Below are 14,997 nucleotides of genomic sequence, written 5' to 3' on the forward strand. Positions count from 1 at the left end.
TTACTTTTTGCTTTCCCTCTTAAGGGGAAAAGGAGGTGTGAGAGTACCTCAGAATCAGGAAATTATATTGAGGGGAAATGCAAGTAGATAGAGAATGGACCTCGAAGCAAGGTGTTTCATTTCACCATATCTGGAGAAGAGCAAGGCCTACTACAGTACTGGCCAAGGCACTGCAATTTATGCTATAGGCTGGGTTTCAGGTTAAAGAGCCCAATGAGATTACTGACATTTACTTTTACACTACTGGGAGGGCTATATGAAAACCTGAAACTTGGCCTCTTCTGATAAATGCCTGGTACTGGTTCTGTAAAAAGATGAGCGTTAGAGGCTTCAGTACCTTTGGAACTAAAAGGGGGAGGGGGAGACAAACACAGTGCTGGTGTTCATAGGGTAGGCTTTCTATGTCAAAAGCACAGTGCTGAGCACCTCTTGGCTTCCCTCGGTTTCTATCCTTGATTTAAGGGTAGTTCTTATCCTCATATCATTGTCCTGAGGGAGGGTTGTCAGTAGGGCAAAGGTGGATTCCTCCTGGGCTCTTGAGGCCTTGAGGCTAGGGCAGATTCAGGACTGAGAATCCTTCTGTATATCATGTGGTGTCCTAGACACCTTCCAGACACAGCTACCCCAGCCTACCCACCCCTCCAGTATTCAGAAAAGCAAGAACTATGAGCAGCAGTATAGGATTCCTGGGGCCTTTAATAATAGCTTATTATATGCCAGGCACTATTTCGTATTTATTCAGTCTCCATAATAACCCTCTGAGGCAGGTACCGTTACTTAGGGGATAGTTGCTTCTTAAGCCCTGTAACAAGTAGCAGCATCTTGAAGCACTGCAGAGAAATGGTAACAAGTAATAATCCCATATTCTAAGGCAGGTGGCAAGTCTGGATCTGCTTTGGTCTTTTGACCAAACTTCTTTAAGCCTTGTTATCTTCATTTAAGATCTCTATTATAATTCTTTATCATAAATGATCATCTTGTACCCAATAAAACCTTTGTCTAGCCAAATAAGTTCCAGCAGGTGCCACTGTCATAAATGAGGATCCCACAGGGGAGGGGAGGGTATCAAGGGCCAGGGGATACAGGTGGTGAGACCCTGGGGCTGAGCCAGCCTCTGCTGGGATTCTGAGGCTTCCTGGGTATGAATGTGATAAAGTGAAGCTCTTGGGATGTAGAGCTAGGCTCCTCTGAGGTCTGGGCCAAGCCCAATAAGGCCAAGCGTTGGGCAGGCGGAGTGGAAAAGTAGGCCTTCTGCTCTTCTGAGTAGCGCTCCTGAGGTGGCACAGCATCCCGGTAAGTCCAGTCACGCCAATGGAAGTTGAAGCGTTCAAGCAGGGTGATCCGGTCAGCTCTTGCAGGTACACAGTCGAGGGGCTTTGTGGGTGGCAGATCCGGCACCTCTATTCCTCGCAACAGCACCACCCCTCGGATGGCAAACCAGCCCCCAAATCTGGGATGTATGCACACACCTGATATGTGCTGGGGAGTGGGTAAAATAAAAAAGTCATGGAGGTCGTCTTGGCACCAAATCCAGCTACCAGCAATGCAAGCTAGGTTTGTTCACTTATTCATTCTCATTTCTCATTCTGAGTCTACATGTGAGCCTCTGTCAGTCTTTGACTGGACTCCTCTATTCCCTCTCCTGGACAACTTATTTCATGAAGTCACCGACCACAAGGAAAGGTTCCTTGAGCTGAATTTCAGCTTCCCAGTCTCACCACTCTAATCACAGCTCTGCCCCCTCCATTCTGTCACAAAGACTAAGAACAGACTGTCATAAAGACTAAGAACAGACTAGTTCTCTGACGTGATGTGTCCTTAGGAACCAGACCCCTGACCATGGTGCACCTTTGTCCTGGATTGTACCCATCAATTCCTTTACCCAGGGGAGGTGGAAGAATGACACCTGAAATCTTTCTTTTACTACTTTTGGCTGTGCCTCGTGGTTTGCGGGATTCTCAGTTCCCCAACCAGGTAATGAACCCGGGTCACGGCAGTGAAACCCCAGAATCCTAAACACTAGGCCACTAGGAACTCCTGGGTCTTTCTCGGCCCCTATTCATTCATATTTGCCCTCTGACCTGGGTTCCCCAGGGGTCAGACTCCACATCTTGTCGTTGGTAGTAATAAGCTGCTCCTGCCACATGGGCTGCTGTCTGGGCCAGAATCTTGGGGCGCCGGTTCGGGTGTACCTCGTAGTCAGCGATGATTTCTATTTGCATCTCTGGGAGGCTCTGTGATGGAGAACAAGATGGAAGCTTTTCGCACAAGAGGAATCATGACCACGTCCAACAGCCTTAAGTTGTGCTAACACGGCCCTGTCCTCAGAAGTCATGTTTAAAGGGGAAACATGACCTTAAACTTGGAGTGGGGCTGGGGGCTCCAGCGTGAAGAAAACAACAGTGTCTAGGAGGGCCCATGTTTGAAGGGAAATACACGAAGTCTTGTTCAGAAACCTTTACGAGGGGTGACTTGGCTCTGCCCTCCAGAGGCCCAGTGTGGAGGAAGACATGGCCCAGCTTTGGGGAGACCCAGTGTATGTGTACCTGTGTATGTATACATGTAAAGTGTGTAGTGGGGGAGTATTCTGTCCTCAAAAGACCCCAAAGACAGCATAAAGCTTCCAGGTCTAGGGCAAAGAAAGGTGAGAGATGCGTGGGGAATGTTGGGCTTATTCCCATTTCACTTGGAGGCCAAGGAAAATCTGATCACATAGTTGTCCATCAGTGAAGGGTGAGTGAGACTGGTTTCAGACCTGGAGGCTGCTAGAGGAGGTGGCCAAACCTGGGGTGAGAAGGCAGAATGGGGAGAGATCACATTGTCAAGGCTGGCTTTAGGATACCCTTCTGCCCGGGAAGTGGCTCCTAGCCCTAGGCAGGTCTAGATCCTGCACTAAGCTTTGAGGAGCTGGAAGCAGATGCAGGTTTTGAAGCTGGGAAAGGCTACAGCCAGCCTTGCTCACCTCTCTAACACGGTCCAGGTGGTAAGCCACACACTGGTCCACAGGGTCAGTCAGTGGTTGGAGGTGGCAGCTCTGCAGGAAGGGCTTGAGGGCCCGGTCAAACATGGCAGGTGTGCTGAGTACCAGGAAGGCCAGGGTAGGTCCTGGCAGGGGCAGGTGGAAGGCTGGAGGCAGGAGTGCATTGTACCATGCCACCTGGAACAGAGAAAATTCAGGCCACACAAGAGGGCTAACTTAGGCCTTAGCCAGGCCCATACCTTAGCTTCGCATTCAAGGCTTCATGCATCTTGCCCAGCCTCCATCTTATTCAGTCAATGAAATTCTACTGATGTATGATGTGTGTTTATGGGGACGCATCTGAATCTGACAGGGAGTTTCAATAGAGAGGCAAAGAATTCATAAACAACTAAGAACAAAAAAAAATTGATTATATTGTGATTAGTGCAATAACAGGGCCAGTAAAGGCCCTCTGAAATTAGAAAAGGCTTCTTGGAAGCTGAGTCTTGAAGGCTAGGAAGGAAACTTACAGGCTGAAGTGGAGAGGGAGAATCTGGTGTGTGTTTTAAATAGGTCCCAGCATAAACAAAGAGGTAAAAAGTGCAAGGCATAGTTGGAGAACAGCAAATTGTCTAGTTTGACAGAAGTGAAGCATCTGTAGAGGGGAGCAGAGGGAAAGAAGGCTGGAGAGATCAGTAGGAGTAAGACTGTGACTGGCCTTGAATACCACCAATTTGAGGAATATGGGGCTAACTTGGTGACAATGAGGGGCTAGCCATTGACGATTTAAGGAGTAAACTGACATCAGTTTTAGATCAGTCTGGCTGCAGTGTGGAGGATGGAATGGAGGCAAAGTGACAGCAAGGAGGTTACTGCAGAAATTCACATGAGAAGTAGTGGCCTGGACCAAGAACATAGATGGGTTGAATGGAAGGGAATGGATCTGGGATAGTTAGGAGACAGATTGCTAAAGGTCTCAGTGGCTGATTGTATGTGGAGCTAGGGAGGTGAGAGAAGGAGGAGCTTAGGATGATTGGCAGGGCTGTATACGGCACTGTTCAATACCATAGCTCCCCCTATCCAGGCCTACCTGATTGCACCAGCTAGGCATCCCCACTCTCCCTCATACCTGCCATCCACCACTACTACCTCAACACCTTTACTCAAGCTCTTCCTGATATTTGGGATGTACATAACCTTCCAATCTATCTTTTCATATATAGTTCAACTCCATTTTTTCCAGGGAAGCCTCTCTGAGGCTAGATCCAACCTACCTCTTCCTCTATAATCGTCTCCCAGCACTGCTGTGTGCCACGCAGTGGACGGGTTGGAAGTGGGCTGCCTCTTAAACATCAGGCAAAAGGCTCAAGCTGAGTTGATTTAGCTTTGTTTCCAAGCCCAGGGCTCAGTGCAGGGGGCACTGGATATGGGGAAATGGACCTATGTGAACAAGGGTAGGTGGTGATGCCAGACTTCTGTGTCAGGCAAGTGTATAGTTTCTATACCCAGCCCAGCACTGGTGATTGGCAACATCATGAATGTAACCTTTTATTAGTAGATGGAACAACCCAGCCAATTGTTTGCTTGTTCAACACCATGAATGCCCTTCGCTAATCAGATGACCTAAATTCTAGCCATGCAAACATTCCAGACCTTGCCCTCCTCCCAACTCCTTCGGGAAGCTTCCAAAATGACTCTGGCCCCACAGTACCTTTCTTCCTGTAAATTACGTAGGTGACAAAGCCCCAGGGTTACTGGATCATATGGTGTCTCCTATTCATCAATCCGGCATTGTATGAGGGTAAAAGGACAGACCTGCAACAGTCCTCTACCCGTTTTGCCCAAACGCCCGTTGAGACCCTGTCGCGATACATCAAACGAACACGGGGCCAGAAGAGCTCGGGAAAGTTCAGAGGACCACCGGGCCTCACGCCGGTGGCACCGAAACCAACCACTTCGCCCTAGCACCACAGTAGGCATAAACCAACCTGGAAGGGGTAAACCTCGAAGCCAAAAGGGCACAACGTGTCCTCAACCTTCTGCTTCAGCTCTGCGACTTGCGGCTCCATAGCTCACGCTACACGCTGAGCCTGCTGGGGAATGGAGTCTCAAGGTAACTCGGGACGTTAAGCTTTGAGGCAGCTCGGACTCCATTTCCCAAGAAATACTGGGATCGGCAGCGGGACTTCGTTGGCTCTGCGCGATGCACCCTGGGACACGTAGTTCATTCGGTCCTTAGAGACAGCCACTACAGAAGCAGAAAGACTCGGTTTCCCGGCAAGCTTCACGGTGGGGGTGTGACTGCGCGTGTTGCTTCCAGGGAAACGTAGTTCGGTAGCCTGCATCGCCAGCTGTCTCCAGTAGAGGTGAACTCAGTTTCCCAAGTGGCGCCGCGGAGGCCAGTGCGAAGTCTGGCTTTCCCGGCCTACCGTAAGGTTTGAACCGGGTGGCGGTAGTAGTCGCTGGCACAGGTCCGGTGTGATGGCGCAAGTGTCGTGCGTCTGGAGAGGTCTCGACCAAGATTCGGTACCTTTCAACTCCCACCTGATATCTGCCTATCAGGGCATCCCGCTTTTCTTCCAGTTCCCCAAGGAAGTTGCTCCCCTTACTAGTCCCAGAGGCACAGTTTTGGTCTGATACTGCATCGTTACCTTTAGTATTGCATCCCCCACTCACCTCTTTAGATCTGACGTTGTGGTCTTTCCTAGGCTGTGCCTTGGGTGTCCACAATTGGGAGAGCAAGGGCACAAGATGCCAGGGAGCCAGAGACCTGCTACAGGCTATGAGTAGGAGGCTGAGCTGGTCTGAGCAGCTCGACGCGCTTCTCAATGCTACTGACGGAAATGTGGCCAGGATTAAGGTAGGGGGGCGCCTGAGTCCCCCGCCCTCTGGTTTATGAGATGTGGGTTAAGGGACTGCAAGACAGAACTCATTGGCCTGTGCATTTGTTTTTTTGTAGCAAAGGCTGTATCCCCTTGGAGTCTCCACCGCGGGTATTGTCCCTTTTTCTACCTATCCCTCAGCCTTTTCTCTTTCCAGAATCTGCCTTTTTCCAGTGCCTATGCCATCCACTATTCCTTCCAAATTCCAGCTTTTTCTTTTCCTAAACAAACATTTCGTCCCCTCCCCCCAATAGGCTTTGCACTTGTCCCTTCCTTATTCCCTCAGCAGGAGACCTGACTGGGACCTGGATTTCCCCTCATTACTTGCCTCCCCAGTCAGGAGTCCAAGCTCAACAACCTTGGGCTCTAGAGACTCCCATTGTCCCAGAGAGACTAAGTTGGGCTGAGCCCCGTAGTGCATCTTCTCTCTGGGATGAAGTTACTATTCTTCGATCCCAGCTTCGATCCCAGGCTCAGGTGAGGCATGGAATCCTAGGTGAGTATGTTTGGGGTTTGCGTGAGACGAGGATACCAGGGGTTGGGGGAGCCCCTTACACAATAGCTCATGTGGTTTTTCTGTCTGGGTAGGTGACTGAGGCACTAAGGCAGGCTGTGAAGGGCCTGCTGGAAGAGCGAGAGCAGCAGAAGTACCAGATCTCTGCCCTAGAAGGTATCTGATCAGTTCTTTTCTTCATATACACAGCCTCATATGTGTGAACACATTTTGTTGCACTCCTGTTGTGTGTGTGCTTGTGTCTTGATTTGCAAGTGGAGTCTCTAGGCTCGTGTGAAGTTCTTAGAGGGGCTGATCCCCAACTTGTCCCACAGCATCACTAAGGTTGCTGCAGGGGGGCCCAGAGCAAAGGGTCCTTCTCCTGGAGCAACGCCTGGAGGGGCTGAGAAGGGAACTGCAGGGCCTTCGAAGCCAGGTACAGGAACGGGCCCGAGCCCAAATACAAACAGGACCACAAAAGTGCAGTGCTACCAGTGGCCTTCACCAAGAGCTGCAGAATGAGTAAGTGATGGGCAAAACCTCTCCTTCTTCAGGCCTCTGAACTCCTGGTACTCTGGTAGCCTCCTCTGGGCTTGTTAATTGGCTTTAGAATGACATTGCTGTCATCCCTGCAGGCCACAACTGCTGTGGGAGGAGTCAGTGATTCTTCAGGAGGAATTGAAGTTGCTGAAGGACCAGCTGAGTGAGTAAAAGATTGGGGGTGGGTATGAAGTCACCTGTTCCCTTTTCTGGAAAGCCTTCTTGCTTTCCTAATAAATGACCATAGCTCCGACTGCTTGAGCTTCCTAGAAATCTGGCCAAATATTTTGTCTTACCTCTCATGGTGTGAGTCTAGTCTCCCCAGTCAGCTTGGAAACTTTTCAACAGCTGGACCAGAATGTTTCTGTCCTAGTTTTCAGTGTCAGAGGAGGGGAAGGAAGGAAGTTGGAGAACATCCCCCTTACATTTTCTTTCATCCGCAGGCCAGCACCAGGAGCTGCTGCTGAAACAGATGACTGAGGGGCAGCAAGCTCAGGCCCACAGCTGGAAGGTAGGACCAGGTTCGGACCTATCTGTTCACATCTCCCTTTGGAGGCCCCTTCCTTTCTCTGTCTATCCTGTTTTGCAGGCGGGCCAGTATACCCTCTCCTATCCCTATCTCTTTCCTTCTCTTCCCTGTGCTGACTCCATCTGTCTCCAAAGCTCTTCTTCCCAAGCCCTTTGCTCCAGGCCATGAGAAACTCTTTGTCCACATGAGGGTTCCAAGTGTGCTGAAGAGGCTAATTGTGGGGAGGGGGAGTTGCTTCTGGAGAGGGAGAGGTTTGGTCCTACCTGGGCCCATGGTCTGGCAGATGTTGGATCAGCTGGAAAGTGGCCAGGAGGGCAAAAGTCACACCCTGGAGGCTGCCAGGACAGAGGTCCAGGATGCCTGGTGGGAGCACGACCTCCTTAGGTCAGGGAGTATGGGTGCTTGCAGTAGTGGAAGGGATTTGTCTCACAGAGACCAGGCACTAGGGACCAAAGTTCAGCTATCTTAGATTTGAAATGGGCTGGTAGGGGTGGTATGGTAGGGGTTGCAGCCCATACGGGCAGTACTGGGCATTCTTTACTTGACACAGAGTCACTGAGGTATTTCTATATATTTGGAGGATAAAGGAGGAGGGGACTGGAGTCCTAGCCTCAGGAAGGAGGACAGTTCTGTGCTGGGAGGGCCCTCTTGACCCACCATCACCATCTCTGTCTCTGATTCTTTCCCCTTTGCAGGACTTCCGTTCACGTCCTCCAGTCTGAGCTGCCCCTGGCTGCCACCTTCGCCATGTCTCTTTCTTCATCTAGCTCTGAAGTCAGTCTTCCAGACAGTAACAGTAGTTGGGAACTTTTAAGGTAGCTAGGTGGGGGTAAGGCATGGATCTGGGGGAAGCTGAATCTGAATGGTGCCTGGATGCCAGCTGCCTAATTGTTTGACATTGGGTAGAATGGAGTCTCTGCCTCTTTCTTTGTGAATCCATCAACCTCTGTTGCTCCTTATCCCAAGTCAGGCCTTTATATCCCTCCCCATCAGGGCACACAGCCTAGGTCTGTATGTATCACAGTGCTTGCTGATGATTTGTTCTCTCTTCCCTTTCTTTCCTCTTAGATCTCCAGAGGCATACCCTTTCTAACCTGGAGCCCAGCAGCTTTCAGCTCCAGGCCCAGAGCCCTATACTTTAAGGGCCCCAGGATGCTCCTGAGTGACTGTAAGGACTTGTAAGAGCAGTAGGATGATATCTTCTTTGCTCACCTTCCCCTCCAAGGTCCTGTTTCTGGGTCCCCTTCCCCTCCCCTCTTGATCTAGTTGGTGTTTGCCCTCCCTTCTGAGGTTTGTCACTGCCTGTCCAGCCTTACCCACAAGCAATAAAATGGTTTAATTCTCCCTGATCTGTTTTCTGTGAATCAGCACCCACATGGGATAGACTCAGCTGTACCTTTTCTTCTTCCTGTGACTTGACTGCTTCCTGTCACCTCTCTCTCTGAAATCCAATTTCATAGACATTTATAACTGTATCTTCTGAGTGCACGCCGTGTGCTCAGTGGACGTTGGAAGGAAGAGCTCCCATTCTGGTGGGTAGAATGAGGTAGGACAATGCTCTGGGGAAGTACTGCTATGGGGATGCAGAGGAGGGCAAGACACTCTGGTGGGCCTTTGACCTGGCAAATAGAAGGCTTCCTCTCCTTTTTTTTCAGCTTCTGCCTCTTGAGGCTCACTCTAGCCCCTCCATATTTCTTCATCCTCAGCAGTCCAGGCTGCATTTCTGTAGCAGTCTCCTCCTTAGTCTCTCTTCTTTCAGTCTCTACCTCTAGTCCAATGGAGTTCAGGGCTTTTTGACTGTGACCTCCAGTAAGAAATACAGTTTACATTGTAGCATAGTAAATATAAATGTATGTATTTATTAACTGAAACAAATTTTATGATTCAATACTATTCTTACTAAGAGTTATACACTCTGATATTTCCTATTATATTTTTTAAAATGCTTTGTGGCTATTGGTTCTGATCCTTCCACCACTTGGTTGCTCTCTGGAAGTATACCTTCCTGGGTAGACTAAGGGAAGCTTTACTTTTTCCTTACCTGGGCTTTGTATTCTAGACAGTGCAGTCCAGGATTTCCCTAGAAGTAGCAGCATCTCACTGAGGTCTCATTAGGTCTCTTCCAGTGCTAAATACAGCCCCCAAAATAATGTCATTTATCCACCAAGTGGATGTTTATTGAGCATAATACATACCAGTCCTGGTATATATTTGTCCTAAGCTAAGATGTGCAGTGGACTCCCATCTCTTAGCTCAGTCTAGCTGGGAAGAGGAGACAGTTATCTGAAGTAAAAGCATAATAAAAGGCTGGGGTGAGTAAGGCAGGAACTACTTCCCATTTGGGGGTACATTCAAGGCCCTGGCCTAATCAGCATACAGGTCATGAAGGGTGGGCCTTTGACACCTGAATAGCTAGGCAATCCTCATGTTTTCTTCCCCCTCATTAGGGAGATTGATGAGAATGGAATGGTAGAGATGAGACCTGGGTCAAACAACCTGTTCAAAAACACAAAACCCAAAAGTTCCCAACAAGGCTCATCTTCCTGCTGAAGCAGGTACAAGGAACCCCTGTCTTTTACATCTTTTACTGGGCAGGTGATATATCTGGCATAATGGCACTATCTAATCTACTTGCTACCAGTGCTCTACTTGTTTATCAACTACTTTGCATCAAGGTCTGTGGAAGACAGGTTTGTAAGGGTGCCAGGGCTCCAACAGAAACATTAAATAGCAATGTGGAACAATGGTATTTGAACTGTCACCAGGTGGCAGCACATGATTTGTTGCTAGGAGAATGATACAGAAAAGGCTTTGGGCCAAGGGGACTGGGTGATGGTGACCTCTTTTCTCCCTTTGAAGATCCTGTGAGCGATCAATCTTCCTAAAACAGTGTCCTGTAAAGGCTACTCTCCTGCTAAAGAACCTCTGATAATTCTCACAGCATAAAAAATAAAGGACAAGTTTGGCATTTAAGCTGAACCCACATTTAACCTCTTCTCTCTCCATTCTCTCTCTTACCACACATCTTTCTTAAACTTTATTGCCACCAAAAATGCACACCACCTATACTCCAGCTGTTCAAATCCTACTCATCTGTCAAGACCCTTCCAACAGGAGGCAAGTCTAAAGATGGCAGAAAGGAGGTCTCTAACCCCAGGGAGTGTGGGTACAGGAAGGCCATACTCCACTGTTTGCCTGTTCTTGCCCTGGAAGCTTCAATCTGCTCAGGCATGAGATCATCAAGGCTCATGCCTCGATGGCATGAGGTCCAGACGTATGGAAAGCATGAGGAAATACGTGCCTGTTGAACAGCTGAATAGCATTCTTATTTCCTACCCTGTTTTCAAGCCAGCTCAAGTGTTAACCACATCGAATCTCTTAGTTTAGAGGTATTGCTCACTCAGCATTTATACCCACTGCTCTTACTATGTCAAGTCGCTAATTGTTTATTTCAGTTTTCTCCCCACACTATACTGAGATCCTGTCCGACTCTGCGTTCGTACGGCTTTTGCCTACTCAAGTCCTTATTCAGCTATATCTTCACCAAGCCAGAAGCCGCGCCAGTAGAATCCATTTTCTGTTGCCTTTATCAATTACCGAGCGCTTATATGTTTGGCATTTTTGTTTGTTTGTTTTGTGTGTGTTTTTTTTTTTTCCTCGGTATGCGGGCCTCTCACTGTTGTGGCCTCTCCAGTTGCGGAGCGCAGGCTCAGTGGCCATGGCTCACGGGCCCAGCCACTCCGCGGCATGTGGGATCCTCCCGTATCGGGGCACGAACCCGTGTTCCCTGCATCGGCAGGCGGAGTCTCAGCCACTGCGCCACCAGGGGAGCCCTGTTTGGCATTTTGATTGGCCCATTTTGTGTTTACTGTCCCGCCCTCTGAGAGTCTCCTGGGCTCGGGTTTTCCCCAGGTGTATTCCCTCCTCCTTGGTTCCGCCCTTGGTTCCGCCTTTCCCGCACACTGCCTCTTCTGTTTTTACTTCTACTTCCTTCCTATTGGTTCCCTTCGTCCTCCAGAGTTGGCGCTTTGGGCTGATGATTGGCTTTTCTGAACGCCCATTGTGTCCACCCGCATACCACGTGGCATTCCTAGTGCTAACTGGGCAATTCCATTAGCTCGTTTTTCCAGGATTAGCGATTGATTGGCTGCTCTGAGGGAGGGCTTGAGAAGAGGGGCGTGACCGTTGAAACCCCGCCCCTAGCTTCCCTGCCCGCCTGGGCAGGAGTTTCAGTTGCTCGCGGCTGGGCAGCCCAGGGCGCTTACAGCTGCGCTCTTTGGCTCGCCGGCCGCATCATTCTCCTGGCCTCGCCGAACAGGCGAGGGGAGCGGCCCCGACTGCGGGGTCATGGCAGTAGCCTCCTCGTCCTCCGCCGCCACTGGCCCAGCCGAGTCGCTGGCTTCTGCGCGAGGGAGCCCTACCGCCTCTGCAGGCTAAGAGCCGCTGCCGCCTCCGAGCTGTGAGGGCTACTATGCTCCCTCTTTGCCTTCGCCTACCCCTCCCGCCCGCGCAGGCACCCCTCTGGCTGCTCAGTCCCGCCTCAGGTAACGCCAAGAGAGCGCGTGGGGCACTAACCTGGGGCACCCCGGCCCGCGTGCGCGGCTGCCACCCGCCTGGGCTTCGGAGCATTGGTGCTCCAGTCTTTTAGCACTGGCAAGACTCCTTCGCTTCCCGGAGCCTCCTCTCAGCGGCTGGGGACACTCCTCGACCCCTTCCCCTACTCTTTTCACTTCCCTCAGTGTCCCGGGACGGCTCCTCCCCACCGCCCCGCGCCTTCTCCCTCCCCACCTTAGAGGCCCGGAACCCGTAGAAGTTCCTTCATATCTGGGACCTGGTCCCCGACTCCTTCAGGCACTTTCCCCACTTCAGAGACGCAGGGCTTCTTCATTTCCTCGGAGAACTCCCGTTTCTGAGACCTCCAGCTCCACCCTGTCAGCTCTCTCAGAGATCTGGACTCCCTCACTTTTTTCAAACGTAACACCCTCGAAAACACCCACTTCTACCCTCGAAAGATACTTCCCTCCCCTCAGACACTACTGACTCCTTTTTTTCACTCCTCCCCTGTCATCCCTCCTCTCCGCATCTTTCCTTTTCCCTCCTGTGCCTTTTACCCTTAACTTTGAACACTCTGGACTAAGCCAGTATTCAGGTTTAGCTAGAAGTGAAACCGGGTTTGTCGAATTTAAAAACCTTTCAATGTATCTCTCTGAAAAAAACTTTGCTAAATAATTTGGACTTTATTCTGTAGGTATGGGGAGCCATTGAAGTTTTTAAGCAGGAGTTTGGTATGGTTGATTATCTCTGTTGAAAATATGGAGGAAGAATTCAAAGTGAAGAGCGTGGAGGCAGAAAGCCTAGGTAGGCAGGAAAGTAGTGTGCTAATCCAGGTCAGAGGGGAATAGTGGTAGGAAAATGAAGAGAATGGCATGCAGTTCCATGAGGTTTCAAAATAGAGTTGAGAGAATTAGTGGGGGATTTCTAACTTGGCTGATGGATGGATTAGTAGTGTTAATTGAAATAGGGAACATAAAGAAGCAATTTTGAGGGAAGGTAATGAATGTGGTTTTGGACAAGTTTAGTTTGAGGTGTTTTTCAGGTATCATTGTGGGTAGCTGGAAATTTGGGTCTGAAAACTGGGAGAAAGTTTGGAGCTGAATACCTATATTTGAGGGTCAACAAAGAGTATATGGGGGATGTTTGAAGCCTTAGTATGGGATGGTAATACTGAAACAAGAGAAGAAAAGGGCTATGGACCAGAAGGAATATCATTGTTTGAAGGGTAATAGACACTGAGAAAGAGAGGTTAAAACAGTGGGACAAGAGCTAGAACAGAATGGCGTTATGATAGAGGCCAAAGGAAGAAAGCGTTTCAAGAAGGGAGAGGGTGACCATCAGTGTATGATGTGGTGTTTGACCAGTAGAATGAGAATTCGGAAGAAAGCACTGAATTTAGTAATTAGGAGATCACTTGCTTTCTTTGAAAGACACTTTAGATAGCATGATGGTGGGAATGATGGCAGTAGTCAGATCGTGATGGATTGAGGAGCAAATGTGAGACAGTGAGTAAAATTACTCTTTCAACAACTGTGGTTGTGAAGGAGAGCTGATAGTAGTGAAACACCTTTGTTGAGGTTATTCAATATGCCAGGTATAATAAAGATGTGTTATAGATCACAACAGCCTTGTTTATGTATCAGTATCCCTCTTTTACAGTTGGGAAGGCTATAGGCAAGAATTTGAAAAAGGCTGTCTAGCTCCGAAACCTGTGTTCTTTCCACTATGGCACATGTGTGTTTTTCTTTTTAGTATGGTAGGTTGAGGGGAAATTTTATTTAGGAAATATGTTGGGCATTTCATTCTTTGACACCAAAAGGATAGACATCGAGATGGATAATGATGTGGTAGGAGGGAAGGAAGGTGAGAGAGTTTAAAAGATGGTTTTATTTTGTTGATTTGATCAGTTATCTGTGGAGACGTCAGTTATCTTTGGAGACTGAAGGAACTGTGGTGAGCTTCTGGCTTGAGTATTATGGCCATGGAAATATTCAATGAAAATGAAAGAGGAATGGATTAAGGATTATTTTTTAAATTAATTAATTAATTTTTATTTTTGGCTGCGTTGGGTCTTCATTGCTGCATGCGGGCTTTCTCTAGTTGCGGCGAGCGTGGACTGCTCTTCATTGCAGTGTGCAGGCTTCTCACTGCAGTGGCTTCTCGTTGTGGAGCATGGGCTCTAGGCATGTGGGCTCATTAGTTGTGGCTCGCAGGCTCAGTAGTTGTGGTGCACAGGCTTAGTTGCTCCGCGGCATGTGGGATCTTCCCGGACCAGGGCTTGAACCTGTGTCCCCTGCATTGGTAGGCATATTCTTAACCACTGCGCCACCAGGGAGGGAAGTCCCTGGATTAAGGATTAAATAAAAAAGATTGTTGACACATTTAATCCCAGTTAAAGTTAGAAATATATATTTGTAGTGGGGCCCAGGAGCATGCATTTTCCACTTCTCCAGTAGCCTAAGGACAAGAGGGCAAAAAAGATGATTGGGTTGATCCAGAATTGGAATTTACAAGAAAGAAAGGTAAAATGGAGAGTAATTTTACATTGCTAGTGATAGTGTGGGAGGTATGATGGTATGATGCACTTTGAGCATCAGAGCTGGTCTGTGAGAAATAAAACCTTCATTGGGGCTGGTGTACTTGGAGAATAAGGAGACTATCAGAAAAGTGTTTGAAGACTAGGTTTTGTAAGAAGAACAGAATGAGAAAGCTGAGAGTTCAGTATAAATATAGTTTCAAGGTAAAACAAAAAACAGTGTAAGGACTTCCCTGGTGGCGCAGTGGTTAAGAATCCGCCCACCAATGCAGGGGACACGGGTTTGAGCCATGGTCTGGGAAGATCCCACATGGGGCGGAGCAACTAAGTCTGTGTGCCACAACTACTGCGCCTGCGCTCTAGAGCCTGTGAGCCACAACTACTGAAGCCCGAATGCCTAGAGCCCATGCTCCGCAACACGAGAAACCACCGCAATGAGAAGACTGCGCACAACAATGGAGTAGCCCCCACTTGTTGTAACTAGAGAAAGCCCACGCACAGCAA

At 49.0% G+C, this 14,997-nt stretch overlaps 3 protein-coding genes across 6 annotated transcripts in view; 2 read left to right on the plus strand and 1 right to left on the minus strand.

Moving 5' to 3' along the window:
* Nucleotides 1-678: 678 nt before the first annotated feature.
* On the minus strand, nt 679-5,079 carry MMACHC (metabolism of cobalamin associated C). Of its 3 annotated transcripts, XM_067008910.1 has the most exons (5): nt 4,948-5,061; nt 4,234-4,399; nt 2,963-3,157; nt 2,082-2,234; nt 679-1,479 (listed from the first exon to the last, which is right to left on the minus strand). In XM_067008910.1, exons 3-5 carry the CDS (start codon nt 3,065-3,067, stop codon nt 1,066-1,068), a joined length of 672 nt encoding a protein of 223 aa, XP_066865011.1. In that variant the 5' UTR covers nt 3,068-3,157; nt 4,234-4,399; nt 4,948-5,061; the 3' UTR covers nt 679-1,065. The 3 variants fall into 3 exon arrangements, with proteins under 3 accessions (XP_066865011.1, XP_058899203.1, XP_058899213.1); XM_059043220.2 differs by lacking the exon at nt 4,234-4,399 and having other exon boundaries at nt 4,948-5,079; XM_059043230.2 differs by lacking the exon at nt 4,234-4,399 and having other exon boundaries at nt 4,671-4,999.
* CCDC163 (CCDC163 homolog) lies at nt 5,060-8,747 on the plus strand. Its single transcript, XM_067025905.1, has 7 exons — nt 5,060-5,072; nt 5,668-5,819; nt 6,430-6,511; nt 6,670-6,856; nt 6,970-7,037; nt 7,318-7,385; nt 8,099-8,747. Exons 1-7 carry the CDS (start codon nt 5,060-5,062, stop codon nt 8,123-8,125), a joined length of 597 nt encoding a protein of 198 aa, XP_066882006.1. The 3' UTR covers nt 8,126-8,747.
* Nucleotides 8,748-11,591: 2,844 nt separating this feature from the next.
* The window catches only part of TESK2 (testis associated actin remodelling kinase 2), a 134,731-nt gene continuing 131,325 nt past the window's right edge, over nt 11,592-14,997 (plus strand). The window contains exon 1 of one of the 2 annotated variants that reach the window (XM_059042855.2): nt 11,592-11,947. The gene's annotated coding sequence lies outside the window, so the exon portion shown is untranslated. The remainder of the gene's footprint in view (nt 11,948-14,997) is intronic. The other variant, XM_067008936.1, reaches the window with a different exon arrangement.

This window comes from Kogia breviceps, chromosome 1, assembly GCF_026419965.1.
Source record: "Kogia breviceps isolate mKogBre1 chromosome 1, mKogBre1 haplotype 1, whole genome shotgun sequence".
In the NCBI taxonomy this organism is placed as follows: Eukaryota; Metazoa; Chordata; class Mammalia; order Artiodactyla; family Physeteridae; genus Kogia; species Kogia breviceps.